This window comes from Pseudorasbora parva, chromosome 12 (genome assembly GCF_024679245.1).
Source record: "Pseudorasbora parva isolate DD20220531a chromosome 12, ASM2467924v1, whole genome shotgun sequence".
Taxonomy (NCBI): domain Eukaryota; kingdom Metazoa; phylum Chordata; class Actinopteri; order Cypriniformes; family Gobionidae; genus Pseudorasbora; species Pseudorasbora parva.
This window is the reverse complement of record NC_090183.1, coordinates 33,651,559-33,679,110: the sequence shown is the minus strand read 5'-3', so window position 1 is coordinate 33,679,110 and position 27,552 is coordinate 33,651,559. Positions and strand designations below refer to the sequence as shown.

At 35.8% G+C, this 27,552-nt stretch overlaps 1 protein-coding gene across 4 annotated transcripts in view; it reads right to left on the bottom strand.

The window, feature by feature from the left end:
- negr1 (neuronal growth regulator 1) overlaps window positions 1-27,552 on the bottom strand; it is a 186,493-nt gene that overhangs the window by 56,777 nt on the left and 102,164 nt on the right. For 3 of the 4 annotated variants that reach the window (XM_067459925.1, XM_067459926.1, XM_067459929.1), the window contains exons 5-7: window positions 22,283-22,403; window positions 16,316-16,464; window positions 1,187-1,228 (exon numbers count right to left, since the gene is read on the bottom strand). In XM_067459925.1, coding sequence (XP_067316026.1) covers window positions 1,187-1,228; window positions 16,316-16,464; window positions 22,283-22,403 — 312 coding nt within the window. The remainder of the gene's footprint in view (window positions 1-1,186; window positions 1,229-16,315; window positions 16,465-22,282; window positions 22,404-27,552) is intronic. The other variant, XM_067459928.1, reaches the window with a different exon arrangement.

Here is a 27,552-nt window from a genome sequence, read left to right as displayed (position 1 = left end):
TATATATATATATATATATATATATATATATATATATATATATATATATATGTAAAATGTATTGACTAATCCAAGCTTTATAATGCCAGTGAATGGCAGCCCAAAATTTGAATCCCAAAAAAGTGTATTCATCCATTTTGAAAGTAATCCACACAGCTACAAGGGTTAATAAAGGCCTTGTGTGAGGCAAAGTGTCGCGAAGCATTTGTGTAAGAAACAAATACATATTTAAAAGTTATGAAGTAAAATATCTAGCTTCCGCCAGACCACCTTTCGTATTCAACTTACAAACAACACCGCTCGTCGTTCAAAATTCAAAATGCTTACACCATGCCCGACGACATATGTCACGTCAGTTATGTCCTCAGTTAAATACGGAAGGCGGTTGTTTTTCTTACACAAATGCATCGCTTCGCTTCAGAAGGCCTTTATTAACCCCCCAGAGCCATGTGGAGTACGTTTATAAAGGGTGGATGCACTTTTTTGTGCTTTAAATTTTGGGCTTTCTTTCACTGCCATTATAAAGCTTGGATTAGCCAGGACCCCTGGCAAATTTTTTGATTAAACTCCAATTGTATTCATCTGAAAGAAGAATGTCATATACACCTAGGATGGCTTGAGGGTGTGTAAATCATGGGTTGATTTTCATTTTTGGTTGAACTATCCCTTTAAATTGTAATAATATTTCATAATATTACTGTTTGTAATGTATTTTTGATCAAATAAATACAGCCTTGTTGAGCATAGGATACTTATTTCAAAAAATTTAAAAATCTTACATACCCAAACTTTTGAATGGTTGTGTTGGTTCAATAAATAGTGTGCATACAAATACACAAAAAAATTATATGTACATTAATTGTAGCATTTTTTTAATGTAAATACAAATCTATATTTAAGTTCTAAATTATGATTTTTATGAGCTGAATCATGGCTACAATTACTTTCTCAGCAAACATTCAATTAATCTACATATAATATAATTCATTTGATTTAATAAACAAACAAACGACAGATTGACAGCCCTAGAAAAAATAATTAAAGTGACGACACACAAAGCTGAACGCCAGCAGGCATCCTGGCCAATCGAGAGAAGGAGAAATTGCAATGAGGAAGAGGTCATTTTTGGTTAGTGCAGCATTTCGGATCCCTTACTGAGCTGCGACAGCATGTGACATATACTGACCTGGACTTGAGACAGCACTAGTTGTTGTGGGTTCAATAATTGCTACAGGAAAAGAAGGGGAGAGGGAAAAGAGGACATTTAAATATTATTAACATAACGAAGACCCAAAAGAAGGGAAAAGAGAACAAAAACATGCAAAGACTGCAGAGAGGGGTGTGAAAACGCTTCTGTGGTCAGCGGGCAATAGCCCTTTACACCACAAAATAAAACAAATCCCTGCTGAGGTCGATCATCTTGATCAAAACAACGTTCAATCAGGTTTTGTTCGGTTTTTATGTTCAGAGGGGTTTTGACGGAGTCGGTTTCAAATCATATTATGATCGCTGATCTTTGATACTCCAAATTAGAAGCTTCTAAGCATCACTCAATTCAATGGACCGGAATGAAGCTCAGTTCAATTAACACATGAAATTAAATTTGCACCTAGCAGACAGTCATTTAATCATGACGATGTAATATAGTTTTCATATTATTAATAGATATCATACTCTCTAAATTGCCCAGCTCCCTTTTTGGGAAATGTTAAAAGCAGGACTTAATGTCAATCCATTTTTAATCTCATATAGGTATATCATATTTTCCGGTGAGTTACTTAACTGATGGTAATTAAAACTTAACTGGGGGATACGTCTAGATCTGGGAAAGATATAGAGAAACACCTCCGTCTTCACATTTTCCATCTGCTGATAAAATATAAAATGGATCCATGCCCAATGAAAGTAAATATATTTGGACACTTAAAAAGCTGTGAATGTCATTGCACTATACACAGTATCAAACTAAGTGGCATCTGCAAACAAAAGTGGATAACTTAATTTTCCCCTAGCAATTTTTGCTATTTCATTTAACCAGCTGGTCTCAAGGTCATTTTTAGTGGATGTATGAAGTTCATTCTCCTTAAGTTCACACAAATGCCCTTGTAGTAACCACAGGTGTAGGTTATCACATTAACTATTGACACGATGGACTAAAGGTCTCAAGGTTAGATTTAAAAACTAATAAACAAAAGATCTCAAATATATAGTTTGTATTCTTTGTATTGGGCAAAAATGTCAATTAATCAGTTTAGATCTTCCACTTGCATTATGTAATACTCATAGGTCAGAGTTTGTTCACATGCGGTTGAATGGAGGTGAATGCAGAACACAAAAGAAGATAGACTGGGTAAACCCAGCTTGATCTGCCGGTGATTTGATTTCGCCCTGCAGCTCAGGCTGGAAACCTGTACATTTTTCTATCCTAGTACTGTATTCGTTACAAATCTGCGGGACCTATCACAAACGGGCTTATCCACCTGGTGCGCAATTGCCGGGTTTAACACGATGACGATAGAGAAGCGACGGCCAGCTGCTTTTTGTTTACATTCAACATCGCGACCACCGAAGCGAAGCAACCTGTTGATGCTGCTATCACTGCTGTTTTAAAAGATTTCAAAGGCAAGTTTTCTTGAAAACGGAACAGAAACTTGCCCTGGAACAATTCCTAAAAAAGAAGGATGTGTATGCCTTACTACCGACCGCTATGCAAAGTTCGTCACCCAGAACGTCGGTCTGACTGATTGAAGGAATATTCAATTGCGTAGAGTCATTTAAACTATGCCCATTGATTATGCTTCTTGTGCAGTAGAAAATACAGAGCAGACTCCTCAGACTAATGTTCAATCTTAAAAGATTGAGCTTGGTCTGGTGATAGCCGGACAAAAAAGAAGATATTCTGAAGAGTTCTGGTAACTACTGACTGATTAACATTGCATGTAGAGAAACAAAAAATCTAATTTCTCAAAATATCTCCTTTTATGGTCCATAGACAAAGGGAAAGCATACAGGTTTGGAACATGATGGTGAGTAAATGATGACAGAACTTTCATTTCGGAACACAAAAGGTAGTATTTTTTTTCTTTTCCACATAATAAAAGTCATAAGGGTCCAGTGTAACCCAATGGAGCCCAACATTTTTAAAAATCTACAACTTTGTGTTTCTCAAAAGAGAAGAAAAATATACATAGTTTTGGAACAATTAATTTTTGAAAGAACTATACCTTTATGTCAGCAATTATCCTAACAATCTTTAGCTTAAATTTGAACAGTCCTGCTTAAAAAATAGCTATTTTTCTTCAAACTAATTTCCACTTGGTTCATTTGTTTATTCTCTCATGCAATGGCATTCAAATAGTAAAGAGCAACCAAATATTTTATTTTAGTTTGGTGTACTTCTGCTCACCTTATCAACTGTAATGAGCCTTTATCAATAAAATCACATGAATAACAAATGTACAAAAACAACTTACAATGCCAACATACAAGTGGTTATTATAAATGCAATTCCTCCCACCATGCAAGTGAGAAGAGTGCGTGACAGATGCTTGTCATTTCAAAAAAGACTCACATTTGTCAAAAGAATTATCATTCCTTTTCAAGACCCCTTGTGACAGTACTGATTAACTGAAGAAAAAAACGTCAGGATCAGAGTTCTTATTTTTGTTGTTCACATCAACATTACAGTGACTTTCGTAGAGAAAGAATGGCTTTGTGATTAAGGGGTGTAATGACCTCAACAGAGACTTCTCTCTGGTAAGCCCTTTGCTAAATTGAGAGCCCTGGAGTTGAAATCACAGCACCTAGAGACAGTTCACATCATTACTGTTCGCAGGTTCACAGCCAGGGTTGAGACCATGTGTGTGTGCGTGTGTATGAAGCAAAAACACAGGCGATGTGTTACTGCTTTCAGCTGACGTTCATGATAAGAGCACAGACATGCAACCTAGAGCAATCATCACTGAAAGCACAATGCAATGCTCACTTTGGGAATAAACTGACATTTCACCGTAAATCAGAGAAAATGTACAAAACCAGATTTAGCTAAGGATGCAAAAGCAAAAGTGCAGTCAAATTTTACTGAAAGATAACGAACAAACAGTTATTTATTTATATGTATTGTACATACATACACCCTTGGTTTGTATATCTAGGGGTTCTTTCTACTTCTGGCCCAGTGGAATGTATGAAAAATACATATAGGCCTACCACAGAAAAAAAAAAAAAATCATTACAATTTTCTCCCATGCATAACTGTTATTTCCACCACATCACAACATCCAATTTATTCTGCAGTTGAAATAAAAAAATTGCGCTAATTGGACAAGCAGTTATGAAAAATAATAGATGGATATTTTTGTTATAAAATGGCCAACAATGTTATTTTCCTAAGGCTAATTTCATACACACACACACACACACACACACACACACACACACACACACACACACACACACACACACACACACACACACACACACACACACGCACGCACGCACACGCACACGCACACGCACACGCACACGCACACGCACACACACACACACACACAATTAGAATAATGTGTATAATTTGACAATATTACAGCGTGATTACAAATGACAGACAATAAAGAAAATTGTATTATTTTTACCTTAAACATAGAATTATAGCTTCTTTGATTATGCAATAATAGATTGTGCCATAGCTCATAACTTTTATTTTGATTAAATCATTTTATGTAGGTTAGATTATCATAGTTCTATTTATGAAGAACATAACATAATTTTTCATATTGACTTCATCGATTTCAGAGTTTAAGATAAATAGATCAATAATTACATTACTAAATAATCACGAAATTATCAAAATGATAAAACCTAAATATTTAGTATTGATACTTTAGTATCTGGGTACAAATACATGGCTTCCTTTCACATATTTTGTGTAATGTTTAATGTAAATCTAGTGTAATATTTCTCATTCTTTGCAAATGTAGGCTTAATTGCAATATTAGTTGAGGTCCTTGTTTTGCTAAAACGATGGTTCTTCTGAAACAAAGTTCATGTTACTATTCTTAGTCTTCCTGCAATCCTAAAAAAGATTTCTTCTCCCTCTGTTAAAATGGGATACCCATGTGGAGCTCTCAGTCTTTATATTACAGTATTGCATGACGTGTAATCTTCAGGTACTGTATAGAGGAATGGAGTAGCCCACATTGCCTCCACATAAAAGCTGATTGATGTGTACACTAGATGACCTCTCTTCTCACTTGCATGGTGGGAGGAATTGCATTTCATTCTATAATAACATCTTATTTTTTTTCCTTTGCAATGCACAGAGAAACCTCCAGCTTCTATACAATTCACACAAAAAGGTAAATTGCCAAGATACAGGCAGAGTGCTATCTGCTGTGCATTGTTAGATCATTTTGAGTGTAAAACAAGACTATAATCTGTGCATGAATTAATTTATTTTTTATGCAAGCACAATGCACAGTACTGATGGAGAAAAACTGGCTGCATCCTTGAACAGCTAAACCTTCTATCTTTCATGCATGGTCAGAAGCATTACAAGGATTTCCTATTTCTCCAGGCGGTTTTAACCGCTGTCCCCGTAAATGATTGGACAGGAGGTGTTTTATAGCCAAAACAGACTCTTTGCATCACAAACACCTTATTTTTCAAGGACTTGTGCACATTCAGCGTACAAACGGTGAGGCGGCGCCCTTTAAGACGTCAAAATGATGACTGTTGTAATACAAGATAAAAGTCAATGAGAAAGATAAATGTCAGTCCATCTGTTCAGCTGTCCTTTTCAGCTCGGGACTGTATTTGATTAGAGCTTAAAAAACACTGCAAATTAAGACAACAAAATGCAACCTCAACAAGAAAAGGCCGTACAACAATTTATCATACAGTATATGCATCAAGAAAACAACTACAAAATGGGTCAGTGTAATAGCATCTGTAGTCTCAGCCTCAGACTCCACATCCACAATCCACTTCGTACACCGCCTGTCTGATGCATAAGCACAAAAAACTGGAAAGCACTTTCTAAGTCTGGCAAGCTCTAATCTGATTGGCTGGTTTTATGAAGCTTCTGGGACTAAGGGCACAAAGTCGATTTTACAAGGCTGATACAATAAGCTTTTTTGGAAGATCAAATCACCGGATTTACAAAAGTTTGCAAAGCTACTGGCATCAAAACTGAAATATATTCCAGAGTTTTGTTTGAGGCACTTAGCTGCAAGCAAACTTGATATCCATGAGTAGAACTATACAGGGTACAGCAGGGCTGAAACAATTGTAAATTGTAAAGAAAAAACCCATAGTGTACGACTGCAGAAAAATATTTAAATGTTTGTATTGAACATTTATGGAGCTACAGATTTTGTGTGAAAATAAATTGTAAAAGTGGTTTATTTTGTTAAAAAATCTTATAAATGGATGGGTTGTCTTAATATTAAAAAAATGGGGTAAACTAGCAAAAAGCCACATAGTATTGATACAAATACTTTAGCTAAAATAATAATAATGTCTAAGTTAATACTTAAGACATTAATAAGTTCAAAATTATAACTTTAGCAAAAGGTATTATTTATTTATTATTAATTAATTAAATTATTTTTATAAATAAAATCATATTTTTTTTCCTTCCTCTGTGGAAAGGTATGATGAGTGTAAATGGGTTTAACAAGAGTAAAAATCAGGGAATAGAAAATATTTTTAACCACTATTGTGTATTTGAACATTTAATTAAATTTATTTTATTTTTTAAATTTGAATCCTCTTTTGAGAATGATTGATTAATTGATTGATTGTTTTGAGAATGATTGATTAATTGATAATCTAACTGTTTTGATTATCCTTGTGTTTATTTTTAATTCTTACACATTATTATATTCTTATTTCTCATGCACGTTATCACTTTTTTATTTTTATTTATTTCTATTTAAAGCACTTTGAATTGGTATTGGGTATGAAATGTGCCATTCAAATAAACTTGCCTTGCCTTGAATAAATACGGTGTTATTAAAGTATGTTAATATAGAAATACTTTAAAAACAGAAACTGATTAATTTAAAAATTAAAGATTCTGAAAGCATTGAAGGAGATGCCATAATAATTTAATACATATTTAAAGTATTAACAATAAATTATATTTTTATATTATATTATATTATCTTATTTTTATATTATATTATCTTCTTAAATATGATGTTTCATTATAAATATGGCGATTATCTTTAAGGTGGACACCCAGCTTGATATATGATATTTACAATCTGAATCTAACCATGTCATGTTAACAAATGGAAAAGTCAGCTAACTTTTTATCATCATGTTAAATATGGTGCCTTTAGTCCCAACAGCAGGGGCGCCTTTTAATTCAAATAGCATACTTTTACATATTCTTCCGCCATTAAAAAAAGTTTCTTTTAATTACCTAGCCTGACAAGCCAGACGTGCAACGTGACATGTAGCTAGTTAAGTAGTAGCTAAGTCCGAACACATCTTCCCTTCTTAAGTCCGGCGACACACTGCAAGCGTTTCTGTTGCGTGACACCCGCATGGCGGCTGAGTGGCGTTTTCTATACCTTTGCACACCAGAAGCATGTCCGACACAGCGCAGTTGCTAGGTGACTACAGGAAAGGCCTAAACTTGTTAAACCTAAATATATAGCCTACTGATACAGCAAAGACATCATCGGCAGTATTGACGGCAAAATATGCTACAGAATATTTTGTTCTGTATTGACAGGTCCAATATTTAAAAAACGAAAATTATGTGTTTTAAAAAAAAAAAATACAATTACGCCTATATCTGCATTTGTTAATTTAGAGACTTTCAAACATCAAAATGCCATTTATTAATATTCAATTCATGTCAAATTGACATATAAACATCTTGATATCTATTATATTTTGCACTTCCAATACGCTTGCGTGTTGTGTGAAAAAAAGGCGTCGGTTCAATTTCTAGCATGCACGTTTTCCTGAGACACGCCTGAGACGTGCGTCATGCAGCCATTGTGCAAGCTCTAACCTGTTAACATGGGAGCCAAAATAAAAACTTACATGCCACAGGACCGAGTGGCTCATACCACGCTTGCAATGTGTCGCCGGCCTTAAGAATGATTTCAGTGCCGTTTTTTGTTCTTTTCTCAAAGAAAAGCTTAACTCCAAGTCTTCCAGAGTCGCAGCCAAAGCCGATTCGAAAGACTGCCGTTCGCCAGCTTCTTTGTTTACAAGAAGCACGTGGAACCTCTGCAACTCTGCCGTTATTATGTAAAGCCCGCCCACCGACTCTATACACGATGTGATTGGCCAGACCAGAGTTTGGTTTTTCCAGCTCGCTAGTCTATTGAGAGTTGCTAGACGACACTGGCTGGAAATTAGATTTGCTGCTGCTAGGGTGCATCTAGATTTCTAGGCTATTAAATGAAAATCATATCCCCTTTGTCTCAAAATATATTCAATAATTTTAAAGATTCTTATTTGCTACTTAAATCTACAATATAAAAAAAGCACAGAATCAACTTTGTGCTGCTCCCTGTGATCACGTCATAGATCAGTCAAATTTCCACGCGTTTCTTGAAAAGCGGATGTTTTGGAACAGGCAAGTTTTTGTGCCAGAAAATAGGATCAAATGAGCCTTTTACCCCTTGGAGCCTTTAGCCCTGTTGTGTCCTATTGAGCTTATTTTCTATTTATGTCTGTGAAATAATCTTAATAACTTATTATTAGTGCTGGACAATCGATTATTCACGATTATTCACATCCAAAATAGAAGTTTGTGTTTACATCAAGGTTATTATAGTTTTGCTTTTTGAAATTAGTTTTTATTTTATTATCGTTTTCAATTTTGCTACAAATTTCAGTTTAGTTTTAGTTAGTTTTACAAATGGTTTTGCTAGTTTTAGTTTAGTTTTTATTTTGCAAATACATTTCTATTTAGTTTTTATTTATTTAGTTTCAGTTTTAGTTTTAGTAATTATAGTTTAGCAGAGTTACCATAATGAAGTGTAGAGACCAAATCAAGGTTTTTAATTTCAGCAAAGTTTAATTTTTGCACAGATTAGAGTTTAATCTTACTAAACATCCTTAAGTGAAATAACTTGATAAACAAGCATTATTGTTTAAACCCAGGACGGTCTTACAAAACATGCATAAAGTTGGGTCTTCACCTTTGAGCAAAAAAGCTTGAGGCAAACTATGACCTATACAAACAACGATCTGGAGATTAAAAATGAAATAAATTATATTTTGATATTAAAAAATTATATTTGATATTTTTGACATAGTCTAATACTCAGAGGATCTATCTTAAAGAACAAAATAAATGCAACGTAAAATATAAAAGTAAAAATTATAAATTCCAGACAAACTCATTCATAACAAAGATGAAATATTGTTAAACAATTAAAAGCTTATTTTAATTTCTTCAGTAGTACAATGTAGGCTAGCAATGTAAGACCACAGCTAACGTCATCTGAATAAAGCCAACACACACTGTTGCGCGTGTGTGTGTGTGTGTGTGTGTGTGTGTGTGTGTGTGTGTGTGTGTGTGTGTGTGTTTGTTGTGCTATAATTGTAAAGGGGACCAATGTCCTCACTTATCTAGTAAAATATTATGATAACTGACTAGTAAGGACATTTGACTGGTCCTCACTAGTTAAAAAATCCATATAAATCGGCCAAAACATGTTTTTATTTAAATCTATTGTTTTGCACGTTCTTGGGATGGATTTATGGATAGGGATTGGGTTAGGGTTTACAATATATCATTAACCTGATATAAAATCAATGGAAGTCCACGCAATGTCCTCACTTATATAGTGAAACAGACGTGTGTGTATGTGTCCTTGTATTCCCTACGTTGTGGGGAAATGTCTCCACACAGATAATAATATTATTAGTAGTAAATGATTATGATAACACCTTTGAGCCTGTCAATATTATGCAAACATGAAATCTCAAACGCACAGTAGGCTAGTACTTGCTACTAGTTGCTGACTTTTGCGCCTGCGTCTCTCGTCGCGTTAGAAACGGCATTCTAAAACAGCGAGCTTAAGTTAAAAGAAGTTCAACGTGCATCTCATTACCTTGTGTTATTTCCCATTTCACTATCACGGATGCATTGATTCTTTGTGAACTCCCGTTTAGGACTAGCGATGTGTTGCCTGTCTGCACGCGTCCGTCACAGGACAGCGGCTAATCTCCTCAGATCACTTCACGCGCAGTTGCGCAATATACAGACACTCCCTCAACCGCCACAGTCAGATTTTCCACCACATTAAAGAAAGCTTATTAATAACGAAAACGAATATTTATTTTTGCTAATTATTATTTTATTTCAGTTAGTTTTTTAGTAAGAGTAGTTAGTTTCGTTTAGTTTTAGTTTTTTATTTATTCAGATTTTTTAATTTTATTTCAGTTTACGAAAATGTTTTTTGACCAATAGTTTTGTCTTAGTTTCAGTTTTCGTTTACGAAAATAACCTTGGTTTACATAATACATGCGTGCGTTTTTTTATCAAAAAGTTAAAAAATATTTGCTTATATATACTTTATCTTATAAATTAAACAATATAAATATTTTATTTATACATATTTTTTGCTGAAATATATACACGAATATATATACAGTACACACACACACACACACACACACACACACACACACACACACACACACACACACACACACACACACACACACACACACACACACACACACACACACACACACACTTTTTTTTTGTATGCGATTAATCAATTGCCCAGCTTAATAATTTTGACCAGGCTGATCACATACTTTGCTTCCATTGTTACCTTTTTTAGTTATTATGGAGAATGTTGCAAACAATGTAGAACTCTGACACAAACAAAACATATTTAGTCACTTGGCTATTTAAGACTACATTAGTGTTGTCTAGAAGTTTAAAATTTATTCGGAAGAACATGGTGCATATACCAGCCAATCAGATTCATAATCTATGGGCACTTAACACAGCACTTAAATGTATCAGCATAAATTGTGCACAGTCTGTATTTGACGTTTTTTTACAGTGCATGTAAAGGTGCTTGTGGGGGAAGGCAACATGATATATGATTGATGGGGAAATAAGAATAGGATCAGGAGGGCTGGCTGAATGGCAAGATGAATGCATAGGTTTCCCAGCCTGGAGAAAAAACGATATTCATGAGAATAAATTGTCATCGTATCTTCTGTTCTAGTTCACCTTCCATTTCATCCCTTCATTTAATGCCTCCACCCCATGACACAGTCAGGGTCACAGTATGGTAACCACGACAACAACATCCGGCACAATTCGGTAAAAGAAAACTGAACAACATGAAACTGCGAGATATGAAAAGATGACACTGAGGTTGTGATTGATAGGCATGGCAAATGAACAAGGCTTCCATTAGCTGTTGCCTACTGAAGATGTGGAGGCTTTATCAAGAAAGGCTAAAAGTTTCTTCAGGCTGTGAGTGTTTTAGTCATACTGCAATGACAGGTTGGAGGAGATTATTCGGCAAAGCCTACACTGTGCTATAAGCAAAAATGAGGGGGGAAAGATAGCTTGGATTACAGAGCAGACGAAATCTGCCAATTAAGGACAACAAAATCTTTGCTTCTCAGCATTGCCCCAATCGGGACAGCAAAATGGAGAAGAACGAGTTGCAGAAAAGCTCATACAGGGAAAAAAAAACACCAGGTATTATAAAAACAACAGGCTCAGAATGTACGTTGCTTCAGACAACGTGCAAAACATTTACCTCACACATACAACTTTACGTTATTTAAGGCATAACGAGAAAGCTTGGGTGTTAACACACATTTCACTGTTTCTATAAAAATATTCTGCATTTAGCAATATGCAAATCATAAAAATGTTATTACACATACACTTTTCAGACCAACAACCTAAAAACAAAGCAAAACAGACAGCAAATTCAAAGTTAACGGTTAGTTGTTCACCTCCATAAAAAAATTATAAACGGAAGGTAACTGGACCCCCTTTGCACCTGCTGTTAACAATGGTATCTGAATAGTACTACATTTCTACCCTGCATTCAATGCATTCCATTAAGATGTTGTGTTAACTGACATTTTTGTCATTCGCCAATTTGTGAAACATGGATCAATCAAAATGTTCGCAGATTAAAAAAAGGCATTCGCCTGCATTTGAAACATTCCCACAGTAAAGGATGCTAATAGGGATTAGAAGTGAAGAAAAGGGTGGAAAATAAAGTTTTAAAGCACCCATATAAAAACAGACGGGGAGAGAGCAAGGATTTGGGGAGAGAAATGAAAGATTTCGAGTGTAGTGCAGTGGAACAATTCATGGGATATTTTTCATTAAATTGGGTGACCAGATCGTAAGACCACAGTGTAAAATAAAGACAAAAAGCCACAACACAGTACTCGGTAAGACCAAAAGTGCTTTTGCCAGAGATGTTTGTGCAATATGAATGTTACATTAAAATCAAACATATGTTTCTTATAATACTTCAGCTGTCCCTGACCATATTTAAAATGTGGTTTCAGTGATCCGATCACAATGTGTCCTGGGTGTATTCTGCGAGGTCAAATGCCATCCGATTGTGATCCGATCACCGAAAATGCACTTTAATGCCAGGTGCAAAGGGGCTAAAACTCCAATCAAATGTGATGACAGTGAGTAATGGAGAAAGAGCCACGTAAATGTCAAGTCAATCTAATTCGCATCACCAATTTTTCCACAGCGCAACATTAAAAAGACTTTTTAAAAACACCCGTTTGTTAAACTGATCACCTTTGCCCAGTGCCTGCAGGTTTTGGTTTTCCAAAAAGAGACTGTTCAGTGAACTGGTGTTTGCAGGCAATGGTCAGGAATATTTTAGAAACTGAACAAAAGAGACACACTAATTGCCAGACATTTGTTACCTCACAAAACCGCAAGTTTGCATTGTCACGTTTGAGAATGTGTGCTCACTGAAGGAAAACATCAAATGAAATACTGCAGAACAACAATACAGTGACAGCATAGTACAATTCTGAGAAACTCGTGGTTGTTTATCAAATTTACGCAGTCATTTTCTCCAGTTGTATGCACTAAAAATCAACATTCTGTGAGTTTATTTTCATTATATATTATAGTCAATTACTAGTATGTGCTAAACTCATCCTTGAGAGTTAATATCTTTCACACTAATGAATTCCAATTGAGACACTGGGCAAACAGACTGACTGAGTGTGTTGCTTTGACATGCATTTTTTATATCTACAGAAGAGAATCCTTCTCTGACTATTGCAACTAAGCCATTAGCTATATTGGGGTCATTTGGCAATTGGTAAGGCTTAAATAATGCAGTTTTAAACATGTGGTTCGATCTCTGAGTGTATCTGACTCTAACGTCATTAGCAGAGTGCATGCCAACGCCAACGTTTCATGAAAGTGCACTTTTTCTTAATGAAAATTTAATCTCTTAAGCATAATGTCAGTTATCATTCTAATTCTGCTGTTAAGGATTACATTCAAACATACACTTTACGTAAAGCATAAAACAATGAGAGATAAAATATTCAGGCCAATCAAGAAATAATGGAGTTGAGACTTGTGCGCCAGCTCTGTTTTAGTAGTACTACTGGGCCAGTGTAGATAGTGACAATGAAAACCCGTTTTGAGGGTTCATTTTAGAGAGACTTCATCCAAAAATTCTGTCATTATAAGTCATCCCAAACCTGTTAAACATTTTGGGGCCTATCATTCACCCGCCAAAATATGAAAGTGTTTTTAGCTAGTTTAAGCCAGACGCACTAATCATTTTCACGCCGCCACGGTATAATGTAAATGCATTTTTTTTACACTGTTTTTACAAAGGCCGAAACATCTTCCCTCACATCTCCCTATTGACAGAAATGAGAGAGTGAGGGGGAGGTGTGAGGAAAGATGTTTCGGCCGGGACTTTTTACTGCGCCGAACCGAAGTACTCTCAGAAGTGCTAATCCGCCATACATTATAGTTCTCCCTTTTTAATCCGATTAGAAAAGCGCCACGTTTTATTTTGTCACCATTCTTGATCGTTCAACTACTCGTGTAACTGTATTTAAATAGGGGAAACGTGGAGGTGTTTGGTACTTCTAACTTGATCTCTGTTTGGTTCCATAGTGAATGAACTGGGCTTAGGGAGCTAAGCTAAATGCTATCAGATCGTCACTGCCTGCCAGAGAGATTAAGTGCACGCACTGAGACGAGAGAGGTATGTATCAACTCGTTTTAGTTAAGGGAATAACATAGTTTAATATGAAAAAGCGGTGAAGTAACCCTTTAAGTGCATTACAAAAAAATTTAATAATTATTAATAAATTATTATTTACTATATTTTGAAGTGCCCACGCTAACAATACAGTGCATATTCATCATTGTGATATATCGCAATACTGAAAATCGGCACATGTCTTTTATGTACACTCTGCTTATTACACACATAGGGATGTGCAGCAGCGCACACACATTTTTTTTTTAATATTAAAAATAAAAGGATAAAAGGTTCAGTCTTTCTGCTAGCAAATCCCACCCAGTAAATAGCGAATTTGCCATGATGCAAATGCAACTGGCTTTTAAAGGGAATGGGAGATGGGAGATGAGAGACTGTTTATTGCACGTTAATGCCAAAACACACCTATTACTCATTAAGAGACTATAGGTACAACCATTTTGGACCATGCGCCTGGCAAGCCGACAGGTTTTTCTGTCGTTAAACTAGCAAAAGTAGATTCGGACACATGCTAAGTGCGCCTGTGGCATGCGCTTCAGACCACGTGCTCAGATAGTTAACGAAGGGCCAAGAGTCTTTAGCACAATACATGTTTCAAGTTTTTATCCCTACAAAGAAAGTCATTGGTGTCCAAAAAAACATTGGATCAGTGACATTTTACATTTTTACTGTATGGACAAATAATCTTGTGTTCCACAGAGGAAAGATAGCATACAGGTTTGGAATGAAATGAAGGAAATGAGGACCAAACTTTGGTTTTGGGTAAACTATACCTTTAAGAAATGCTAACAATTTAGCGAACAAAAATATTGTCTAAAAAAACAGAATTTTGACATGCAAGTACTACCCAAACTTCCTAGCGAAATGGAACAATGGCCTTTACCTCCTTTACTTTCACCTTGTCACAGAGGACCTTTAATGGAAGCTCATCTCTGCTATTAAAGAGCATTTCACTATACTAAATACCCTTTTTAGATGCCAAAGCACTCAATCACCTTGATGTTGGCAGACGTACAGTACAGTAAATGACCCAGCCGGTTCCACAGGGGGAAAGTAGTTAATTCTGTGACTATAGTGGTCAGCTGGGGATACTGCATGTTTGATATGCAGAGACAACTAAACAAATCTCTGGGAATAATCTAAGAAACACTTTCAATCGATACTAGGCATAAAATACGAGGGCGGAAATCATACGCTGAGCTAAAAATAGAGCGAAATGATAGGTTTCTTCATGCTGAGGAGAAAATCAAACACTGCACTTTGATTAGTACTCCACACCTTGTCTCTGAGCTTGACGTCCCCCATTAAATATTAATGTGTCCCTGAATCCACCTTTGCTTCATCAATACTTATTGACCAATATTATAACAGCAATTTAGTCCCAGGCACCGATGACCAGCTCTCGCATTTGCAATCTCTACAGATGTGGAGATGTGTGTGTTGTGGAGGAATTGCTTGCCATTTCTCATTAGGAGCACAGTAGGATAGGTTTCCTTTTCATTAGCGATGAGGAAAATAAGAAGAACGAAGCAACTCTGGTGGGAGGAGAAGATGCAGCTTTCTGGTCTATTCTGGGTTTCCTGCATCACAGACTGTCGGTCTTCAGTAGAACGTGAAAGATATAGGAATTTTCATCTCTGCTGGGCCTTTGATATGCTTCATTTAAAAGCAAGGGACTCAACTGTTCCATCTGCCACTTTTAAGACAATCACTATTTGGTTGTTGTTGTTGTTTTTTTCATTTGTTTATCTTGTTAGCCCACTTACTTTTATTATTGACTCTGTGACCACTGAAACAGAAAAACACTAAGCATTTCAAACAGACTGCTCAAAGAAATTGCATCTCATTTTAAGTGGCATAGCTCTTTGAAAATGCTTCACAGAAAATGTCAGGCTCCAAAACAATGACCTATTTGAGTACCATCTTCTCTCATTTCCTCAGCAACATATGTATTAAAGATGTGGGGAAATAATATGTTTTCTCGGCGGACGACTAACAGCAGTGAAAAAGCAACTACCAGCATAACAAGAGTTAACCAGGGGAGAGTATAGCTTGTTACTTACGAATCAGAGGCACACTGGCGTTGGCTGTTCCCAACCTGTTGACGGCCACACAGGTGTAGTTGCCATAGCGATCCTGTGTCATGTTCTTGACTGTGAGAACTGATCTGGAGCTGAGGTTCTTGATGTCTATTCCTTGGCCCATGTTAATCCTGAAAATAAGACCATCAGTTGACATGACATGTCAAGCAGTGACACCAGTGTGCTGCAGTGTGACATGCTAATAATCCATCCATTAAAAACTATTTTAACAGCACTTTCTCTTTTCATTTATACATGGAGAAAGAATACAATGATTATATGCACTTTTGAAAATTAATTTGAAGCGAACTGCACATAATTTGAATAAAATTGTGCAATACGAACACTACACAACACTGCAAAAAACATTTTTTTTGTGAAAGTTTTTGAAGCAGTAAATAAAACAAAGATTACTGGAGTGCATTTTACAAGAAAATATCATTTCAGTCTATCTACTTCAAAATGTCATTATTATTTTACGTAAATATTTGTGAAATTTACTAGCAATTCCTGAGTGAAAATGGTTTAATGTTTTTTTTTTGTACACTGTTCAAATGTTTGGGGATTTGAGAAAAAAAAAACACTTATTCAGTGAGGAAGCATGACATTGACAAAAGTCTTATATATTGCTATAAAAGAAAAAAATATATACATTAAAATATCAAGCAGTACAACATCATTATACAACATTTATAATAATGACATTTCCTGAGCACCAAACAGAAATACATGTAATTAAATTTGAATAAGTAAATAAATTACATTTTAAAATATTATTAAAATAGAAAAAAGCTATTTAGGATTTTAAAAATATTTACACTTATTATTTTGATAAATGCAGCATTGGTGAGCATGAAAACTTTTTTTCAAAAACATTTAACATTTTACAACAAATTTCAGTACAAGAACCATATATGCTTAGATGCTGTACATACTGTACTGTAGATTTAAACCATTTGTCTATTTTGATTAGTTTAATTGAATTTTTAAAGCAAAGTTTAAAGTTAAATTTTAAAGCATTTTTAAACTTTGCTTTACTGTTTTGTTTTATTTTATTTTTTACTATGTTTTATACTTTTTGCTGTAGTCAACTATCAGAGTGGAACCCCAAACAGAAATATAATAAAGTCAGAACATGATAGATAAACATGAATAATCCCTAAGTAGTAAAGGAATAAGCACCAAAATAAAAGTGAAAACCATTCAAAGATATGAACAAACATTGAAAAGTAATATTGTTTCTAAGGCATCATACTGTTTTAGAGGATGATAACACACCATCCGTGTGAATGTCTTTCATGTTACCCATCGAGGTTTTTGTTTTTGACACATATTAATGTTTTTTATGCCAAATGATGGCTGGCAAATGGTATAAGGTAGGCTGTGAGTTATGAAGGAAAATGTAAAAAAAGAAGCTACAATTGTCCCTGGTCCTGAGGGAAATCCAAAAGGAAAATCAGAAGCAGAAAAATTTGCACATGGCTTGTAGCTTTGTCGAGGTCTAAAGTTCAGCAGCAGTTGCTCTTGAGAGTCCTGACTCTGGGTCATCCATGTTACTCTCACAGGTAAAGCGATGTGCTGACCTTTTGTCCCCCAACTCTCAAGTAGCTTGTCTCCTGCTGACACTTACTTAAATAAGAACAAAAACTTCTTTTAAAACAAAGGACCATTGCTACCACTATATCTGAGTGTTATAGGACATTATACACATGTCCTTCTGTTCAGAATCTGTTTTAGAAATGCACCTATACTAAAATGCTCAACTGATACTAATAGCTGATTATTCAAAATATCTGCCAATATAGTTTCTTTTATAAAATAGTTAGTTAGATTTTCTTAAGGGAAAAAATCTCCCAACTAATACTGTAAACTATACAGGAAACCCTCTCATTTAGTGCATTACTATAATATTAAGGGGGGGAGGAAACACTCAGTTTCAGTCAATCTCATGCCAATCTTGAGTACCTATAGAGTAGTATTGCATCCTTCATATCTCCGAAAAGTCTTTAGTTTTATTATATTTATAAAAGAAATATGGGCTGTACCGAGTCTTTACGGAAAAAAACGTGCGCCTGGAGGCGTATCGTGTGGGCGGAGCTAAAGAATGACGAGTGCGCAAAGTGGTGACGTCCTCAAGCGTGGAGAAACTCATGGCTATCGAGCTCAGCTAATAGATATATGATCCAGAATCATTCGGAGGCTGAAATAAATTGAACAGGAGAAACAGCAACAGTAGGACGTCCGTCTCTGTGGTATGTACTGTATTTAGTGGCCTGTCCATATCTGTGTGTCTTTACTCTGTTTATGAGGACATGATTCAGTTTATGGAATATTGTATGTGACTAAACCTTAGCAGTAGCAAGCAAAACGGTTTTGCACGTCAGACTAGTGTTACGTTATACATAGAACAGCAATGGAGTCCGACGAAGCACGCGATCGTGTTGTTTACTGATGTTTACTCACGCGATGATAGCCAACAGCATAGACATTTGAAGCAGTTTTACTCACCGCCTGCTTCCAAAGCAGGACCGAACCTTTATCGCTGGGACCGCTCAGTCAAAAACACACTTCTCTGGTATGATTTGGTAAAGTCCTGACAGCAGGGAACGGTGGAGATCCACTTTGTGACGCGACTGAAGCGATGTTGTGAAGCTTCCCGTCATTTCTGTGTTCAAATCGGTTTAAATGCAGCGCTGCCTTCCCGGAATGCTGTGCTGAAGCGTTGAAGCCACTTGATGTTACCCATAGGAATAAAGTGGAGTGCGGCGCAGACTATAACGACGACTGGATCTGCACCTGAGCGAGTGTTTATGGCCGTGCATTTCCTCTCTCGCTCTAGTCATGCGCGTGCGCACCCTATTGGGGGAAGAGCCCGTACAGCCCATACAAGGACCTACCGCTCTATCGACGTCAAGTCGAGCCATACTCGAAAAAAAGTCTCAGAAAATTGAGAGAAACCGGTAGGAGTATTTTTAACACAAAAATGCTCCATCAAACGTCCAACATTAGTTTTTGAAACTTTGTCTATGTTTAGGATGGGAATCCAAGTCTTTAACAGTGTAAAAAGCTCAGTATGCATGAAACAGCATTTCACCCCCCCCCCCCCCCTTTAAAGGTTTAAATCAACGACAGCTCCATTATATTAAACTGCTATTCATTTTTTTGATATTATTCACTCAAATAAGACCTGAAATGTTTATATACATCTCAGTTGGACATAAAATAGCTTTCATAAAAATCTGCACAATTTTATTTAAAAAATGCATTATTTTTGCATTTAAATTGACAACTGTACATTTAATACAAGATATTTAATTATTTTGAATAACTAATTACTTCTCGACCACTAAAAATGTATGTTCTATCTATTATGAATGTGTGTAGTATTAATCCGGACATCCTATTCATCATGTTGTTATTATCATGTGACCTACCAGTGTCAGTTGCATTGCTTGACTGCCATTCACAAATCCGGGTACTTTTTGCATCCTCTTTTATGAGTACTGGGAATTCAGACATTTTTGTCACAATGTTTTCGCCTACTATATAGTAAGAAAGTATGCTTTTTCGGATGTAGACACAGTTTGACATGTTTTCCCCTTTTGATTGACAGGATATAATAGGCCCTGATAATTGGCTGTTATTCACATTTTCACAGATTCTGCAAGGGGTTCACATAATGTTTATTGCCCCTGTATATGTACTTTATAAAGATATGATATGATTACTTTTTATGATATTCTTAACACACACACACACACACACGCACGCACACGCGCGCGCACGCACGCACGCACACACACAGACTAAAACTCACAAATAATAAACCTAATTTTTACTTTCTAAGACAACCTCATCCTGTATGATTTATAAGCATTTTGAAAAGTGGGGACATGGCCAACGTTCTCCTATTTCACCCTCTCCTTGTAATACCTGTGTCATACCCATGTCATTACACATTTGTGTCCTCACATGTCACAAAAACATGCCCCTCCCTCCCCCCACACACAAAGAGAATGATTTCTCTGCATCATTCGTGTTGGTTTCTTCAACATTACTTGAATGGTTTATCTTTCACTGTTTTCCTGCACTTCACTGTCGTTAGTAAAGCATTGAGTCTGCACATTCAGAAAGATACAGCAAAACAGATATTTTAGCAACAATGTTCAATGTAAAGCCTTAGATTAAGCAGAGTACAGACCCAATGCCAATAAGCCTCCTTTGCAATTTGAATAAATCGAGTGAAGCCTATAATTACAATTAGCACAGTGTGAACTGCTGATTCAGATCGTACTCAGCAAGAGTGGGTAAATGACGGGTAATGGGGTAATTTGGTATTTAAATTCAAGAACCACCACTTGAGTCAACACTGATTGGTACGAAGACTCGGAATGCTCTTTACTAGTGATGAGGTTATACAAACATATAATTAAAATGTAGGGTTAAGACAGTATAAGAGATCTTTTCTAATATACTGTAGGTTTGTACCCATTTTTTTGTTTACCCTGACTGCATAAAAATTGTGAGCTCAGAAGTAGACTTAAGAAATAATATTAGATGCTTTTTTTTGAGAAAACCTCCGATTTATTTTCTCATTTCATCATCACATTCAATCACATTTTATTGATTTGGCTATTTTTAAACAAGCAAATGTTATAGTGAATCATCTGTCGTCAATCATTCCTCAAATATTTGTTATTCATCTACACAGTTTTCTGCTATTTATTCAGCTAGACTACAAAACAATTTTGTAGGTAATTTCAGAAGGTAATTTTTATTTTATTTATAAGTATACTCTGTGAAATGTTAAATTAAAATCTGAAAAACTATGAAAGAATTGGAGATGTAGAAAATACATCTACAGTTAAAAAAACATACAAAATGTTCACAGAAAATGACAAAAGTATAATTTCCATAAAAAGGTCCAAACGACAATAAATTTGAATAGTTAGCAGTGTGCCAGTGTTTTTCAGTGTACTGACAGTGATTAATATTTGCATACTTAATTGCAATTGGCATTCTTTCTTGCATTAATTTGCATATTGAATTGTGATTGGTTTTATCTCCCTTACATCTACTTTACTCTCTGTAGCCATCATTATACTACAAAAAGAGAAAGTCACGTTATGCGCTTTTACCTGCGCACAGTTGACAAAAAACTAGAAGCATACTGAGTGTCATGACAACTGAAGAGTTAAAGATGAATCTGATTTTCATTTTCACAGAACCAAAGCATACCTAAAACTATTCCTTCAAAGTCTTCTAAACACTAGGATATCCTTCTGGAGAGTCATCATGAAAAATAAATTGTGCCCTTCAAAAACACTTAAGACTAATAAATTGTTAATATATTTATACCAACTCTGAAAATAATACATAACGCTAACTGATCAGTCAAGATATCTTTTCGTATTGCTCAAATGGTACAGTTTGCTTTCGAGCTCTTTCAGAAAGTTATTTTTTGCCAGAAGTGTATGACTTTAATTAAAAGTTAAAAAATGCGTTGCAAAAGTGATTTTCATGAGCTTATGCTGTGCCAAGAGTTACTATCTTTCGAAATTAAGACTCTTTAATAAGACACTTTGTAATATTTGATAAGCTGCAGATCCATAGCTATTAAACTAATACTACTAAAGCCCGTAATTCAGCTTTAGATGAACTTTCAGTGATTAAACCTTAGGCAAAATTCTCAAAATTGGTGTACAATTTGATTGTACTGTAATTATTCTGTGGATTCAACAAATGTAGTTGCAAATGAATGCTGATAAAAATATTACATCGTTTTACAAAGGCCACAAAAAGTGGACTTGACCAAAATGATTCATCTCTGTAGTGAGCATTCTGAATCACAAATAAACTCACTTACCATGCATAATGTATGATAAATGATCAGTGTACAGCTAAGCTAATGAAATGAATGCTTTTATCATCTATCACTCTTGGTTTTACCTTTTCTCTCCCTTGTACCACTCAAAGACTGGAGTGGGGACAGCTGCTGCCTCACATCTCAGCAGGGCAATCTGACCGGGTCGAACCCCGTGACTTTTCATCTCATGGATTGCTGGAGGAACTACAGAAAGAAAATAAAAACCAACATGATTTAGGACGAGAGTGAACACACATAATCAAACTTAACTTGAATAAACTAACCCTCTAAGACTGAGAGGAAAAGCCTTCGAAAATGCAAAGTTTTCATTTTACAGTCATGTGAAAGAGGCAGAAATGAATTAGAAGCAAGATTTAGAGTGGTCAACATGTGTAAATCTTGTGGGTGCAATGCTGAGAAATACTATCCGTCCCAAGGGTTAGAGAAAAGAAATTAACAGCCCAGTGATAAATTGTTTAATGGCTGTTCAAAGGCTGGGGAGCTGAGGAAGGTTCTCTGAATATGTGCATGTAAAATGAGGGTCCTTTCATGTTCACAAATGCAGTGTAAATCTCTCTAGCAGCGTCGGTGAGCGAGCTTTAACTACAGGCTGAATTTTTATTTTTCATCTAGTCAAGGAGCAACTACCTCTCTCAAAGAAAAAAAAAATCATTGTTTATCATAGATAAATCTTCATTGTATGTTATTTCTTATAGCATGAGTAAACAGAGTAAGGTACAAGAATGACATGTGTTCAAACTCAAAAGGACATATAGAAAAAGGCTGTGAAAGAAATAACACCATACTTAATATACACACAAATAAAGCAGGCCTGTACAGAATACTGAGTTGAACACGATATAAAAAAAATACGAAAATAACTCCCTTCAAGCAGGTGATCCACTTATGTCTTTCTAGCTAGCGTTAAATTACTTGCTATGTCTGAATTTGAGTGGGGGACATTTATATTCCAGGCAACTCGTTCTTTGAAAATCACCTGCAAGTTATTGAGGTCTGTGTTCAGACTATTTTTTCCTGATTGAATTTTTGACATTCTCTTCTATAGCCCCACAGTTGAAGGTATGAAGTTCTGCAGGCCTTCTGTGTTATATACATTTCATGTTATCTGAGGGCTGAAAAGAAATTTCCACTATTGTGGTGAGAACAGTAAAGTGATTTTTTAGAATGATGTTCTTAGACTTTGGGCTCCATAGTTACATCACACAGATATGGCAAATAAATGAACAAATATGAAGCCATGAGCTTCCCAACACTGTCCAAGAAATAATAATTTATATTATCTCACTATTTTTACAGTTAATGACTCAATGTGAGGGACATTAGTCACTGAAGGTTTAAAAAAAACGCATAGTATTACATGTAAAAATAATAATAATAATTAAAAAGAAAACTCCATGACTGTTCCATGACCTTGATATTAGATAATTATTTTTCAACAGGGAATCCTATTTGTATGTTTGGTATCAATGGCTTGAATTAAATAATATTCACTAAAAAATCAAAATGTTAAAATATTCAGGTTTTCATGGCTGTGAGAATCGTGTATAAAGAATATGGATATCCATCACTATAATCACTGTGTTGAGATTTGTTCTGTGATGCTCATCATTTCTTCACTGCACAATCTCTTGGGAAGGTATGAAAATAGCTGTGTGACACATCAACACTGCTTGAATGCAGAGTTTTGGCATATGGTGGAAGAGAAGTCTGTCTGATCCAAAAAAGTGGCAACGGATGAATCTTGTGCTTTGGCTGGATCATGCATTTACAGTACAGGCATCAGCCCATGAAACTGCCTAGGGAGCATTACATAACTTGAACATCACAGAACCATACTAGCATAAGATATAAGGATAACATAAAATCAGAGATTAAAAGAACACATTGCTGATGACAAAGGTGAGGACAAATGACTGTTGAGCCCATAATATATGAGTGCAGAAAGGACAAGGCTAAGAATACAGAGAATTTAAAATAAAAATTCAGTTTGAAACCCATTTTACTCCTGCAATCTGATGTATGTCGTAGTGAAACATGACTTTCAAAGAAAAGAAGAGGAAGGGTGGTTGAGTTAGATATAGTGAAAAGTGGGCACATAAAACAGAATTTGCTAATTAAAAAAAAAAAACATGGATGCAAATGGGTGAGGGGTAAAAAAGGTGAGAACATTAAGTGGATAGAGAAGATTCTCAGAGTTAAAATTAACTTTCATGCTCATTTCTACGCTATTAAGTATCTTTACATCTGCCTGAACACTAATTTTAACAGGTAAGAGGTAAAAAGTTTTTTTGTGTTTTATACAGGGCAAAACAACCCTTTATAAAAAGGATTCAATAGATATGGGAGTGGAATATACATTACAAAATAAATAAAATAAATACAACAATAACCAGATAAAACGAATGTTGGAAATCATCTTAGCTTCAGTAACTGTACAGTAAACAGTTAACTGAAGATCCTACTGGTTACAAATGCATCAATATGGGATACTTTGTACACCGACTCGTAAGTTAAACCCCATTTCTTTATTACTTATATTACATATAATACATGCTTATGTATATTATAGTACTGAGACTGCTCTCATCCATGTTACAAATGATTTACTCTTATCATCCAATCGTGGTTGTATTTCTCTATTAGTGTTACTTGATCTTAGCGCTGCATTCAATACTTTCAACCACAACATTCTTTTGAATAGACTCAAGAATTATGTTGGCACTTTAATCTGTCTAGCAACTCTCAATACCCTTCTGAGCTGTATTCGCTTAACTCTTGCCGGGCCAATCACATCGTGTATAGAGTCGGTGGGCGGGGCCATAATGACGACGGCCGAGTTGCGTTTGCGTGCTTCTAGTAAACACAGAAACTGCAAATGGCGGTCTTTCGAATTTGACCGCGACTCTGGATTTGTCTTTGACGGCGACTCTGGAAGACTTGGATTTAAGCTTTTCTCTGAGAAAAGAGCAAAGAACGGCACTGAAGTCATTCTCAAAAAGGGAAGATGTGTTTGGAGTTTTGCTGACCGGATACGGTGAATGTTTAATCTATCAACAAGCTCTGTTTCACCTTCGTTGCTCTGGTTGGTGTAGCGCTATCCTATCACGTGCAGAGGGAGTTTGAAAGACAACCGTTTATCCCGCCCCTCGGATTGAGCCCTGTCTATGGTGAGTTTCCAGACCAAACATCTTGATGTGGGTCTGGCTTGTCAGGCTAGATACTCAGCTCTATATTTCTTCACGCCCTGACAGAACTTACCAATTCACAAGATTAACAGAATGCATAGCTGCTTTTTTTTTTTTTTTGTAATTTCCTGCAACTTAATGAATTTAATGAAACAAAAAAATCCATAAGTAGTAACCTAGGATACTAACACCTAGGTGTGTTCTTTGATACCAATCTTTCAATTGAAAGCCACTTTTCTTGCATCTGTAAAACAGCATTTTAAAATATATATCTAAATTAAGGCACATGGCTTTCAATTCAAAATGCAGTTAGTTCATGTGTTCATGACATCAAGCCTACATTATTTTAATGCTCTACTTGGTGGTTGCCCTGCTCGCTTAATAAACAAACCAGCTGGTCCAAAACGCAGCAGCTCGAGTTTTTAATAGATCCAGAAAGTATGACCATATTAGCCCGGTTCTGTCAACACTGCACTGGCTCCCTATTAAACATTCATACATTTTAAAATCTTGCTTATTACTTACAAAGCACTAAATGGTTTAGCTCCCCAGTACTTGAGCGAGCTCTTAACATATTATACTCCAACACGTCTATTGTGGTTTTAAAATTCTGGCCAGTCGATAATACCTAGAATATCAAAATCAGGTGGTCAATCCTTTTCCTATTAAGCACCTAAACTCTGGAACCGTCTTCCTAGCATTGTTGGGGAAGCAGACACACTCTGTCAGTTTAAATCTAGAATAAAAACTCAACTCATCTCTTCACTATGGCATACACATAGAACATTGTCAATTCCTATTATTCAAATCAGTGAAATTATTGTTAGGCTGTATTAACTAGGTCAGCCAGAACCGGGAACACTTCCCATAACACCCAATGTACTTGTTACATCATAAGAAGAATGGCATCTACGCTAATGTTAGTCTCTCTGTTTATCCTGAGGTTTACTGGAGTCAGCCGGATCTGGGCCGTATCCAGACCAGATGGTGGACCTGCGCCTGGACATGACCAACGCAACCCTGAAATGTCTGCAGAGCGTGTCAATTGAACTCCCCCCGTGAATGCTGCATCAACATGATATCTTCATTAAACCCGTCTCTAGCGTGATGACTCCAATCTTTTGAATAATCTTATGAATATCTATTGATCTAATATGACTTCTTAACCTGTAATGTTGGCAGGATTATAATAATACACTGTTTGTTCATCGGCCAGAGAAGAACTGGCACCCCGACAGAGCCTGGTTTCTCCCAAGGTTTTTTTCTCCATTCTGGCCCTGAAAGAGTTTTGGTTCCTTGCCACTGTCCCCTTTGGCTTTTGCCTTTCTCAGTTGGGGACACTTACATTTCAACTACATTACTGATATGCCTGGATTTAAACTTTATGATAATTGAAATTAGCTGGATAGCATCACTGTTTTTTTATCCAGAGCAGCTGTACAGCTGAATCAAATTCTGTTGCATTATTTTCCTGTTAACACTGTGAAGCTGCTTTGAAATAACTGACATTGTAAAAAGCAATATAAAAATAAAGGTGACTATATAGATGGCAGGACCCAAGGTTTTCCAGAAAAACATTTTCCAAAGCATCACACTGCCTCCGCTGGCTTCACATGATGCCATCCACATGATGCAAATGAAAACGTGATTCCACTAACAGGTGCTGTGACGAAGAGATATTCAGTTTTATGTCAGTGGTCATAATGTTCTGCCTGATCGGTGTGTGTTTGTGTGTGTGTGTGTGTTTGTATGTGTGTGTGTGTGTGTGTGTATATATATATATATATATATATATATATATATATATATATATATATATATATATATATATATATATATATATATATATATAGACACATACATATACATATATATATAATATACATGCATGTATATATGTATTCATCTAACTTGACATCTGGTGTCTAAAGCAATTCATAATATGCGAATGCATATTTAGAACCACCAGTCTCTGCAGAGAAAAAGATTTCGGCAATTCAAATCAGGTGTCAGTCAGGTGGTATGAAAGTGTCCGGATTTTTGATGGCAAGTTCAGTCTTTAATAGAAAACAGAATCTCTAGCTCTGTACACTTCAAATATTTGCCACACTACCTGACATTTCAGTTTGGATGTAGTCGCAATGTTT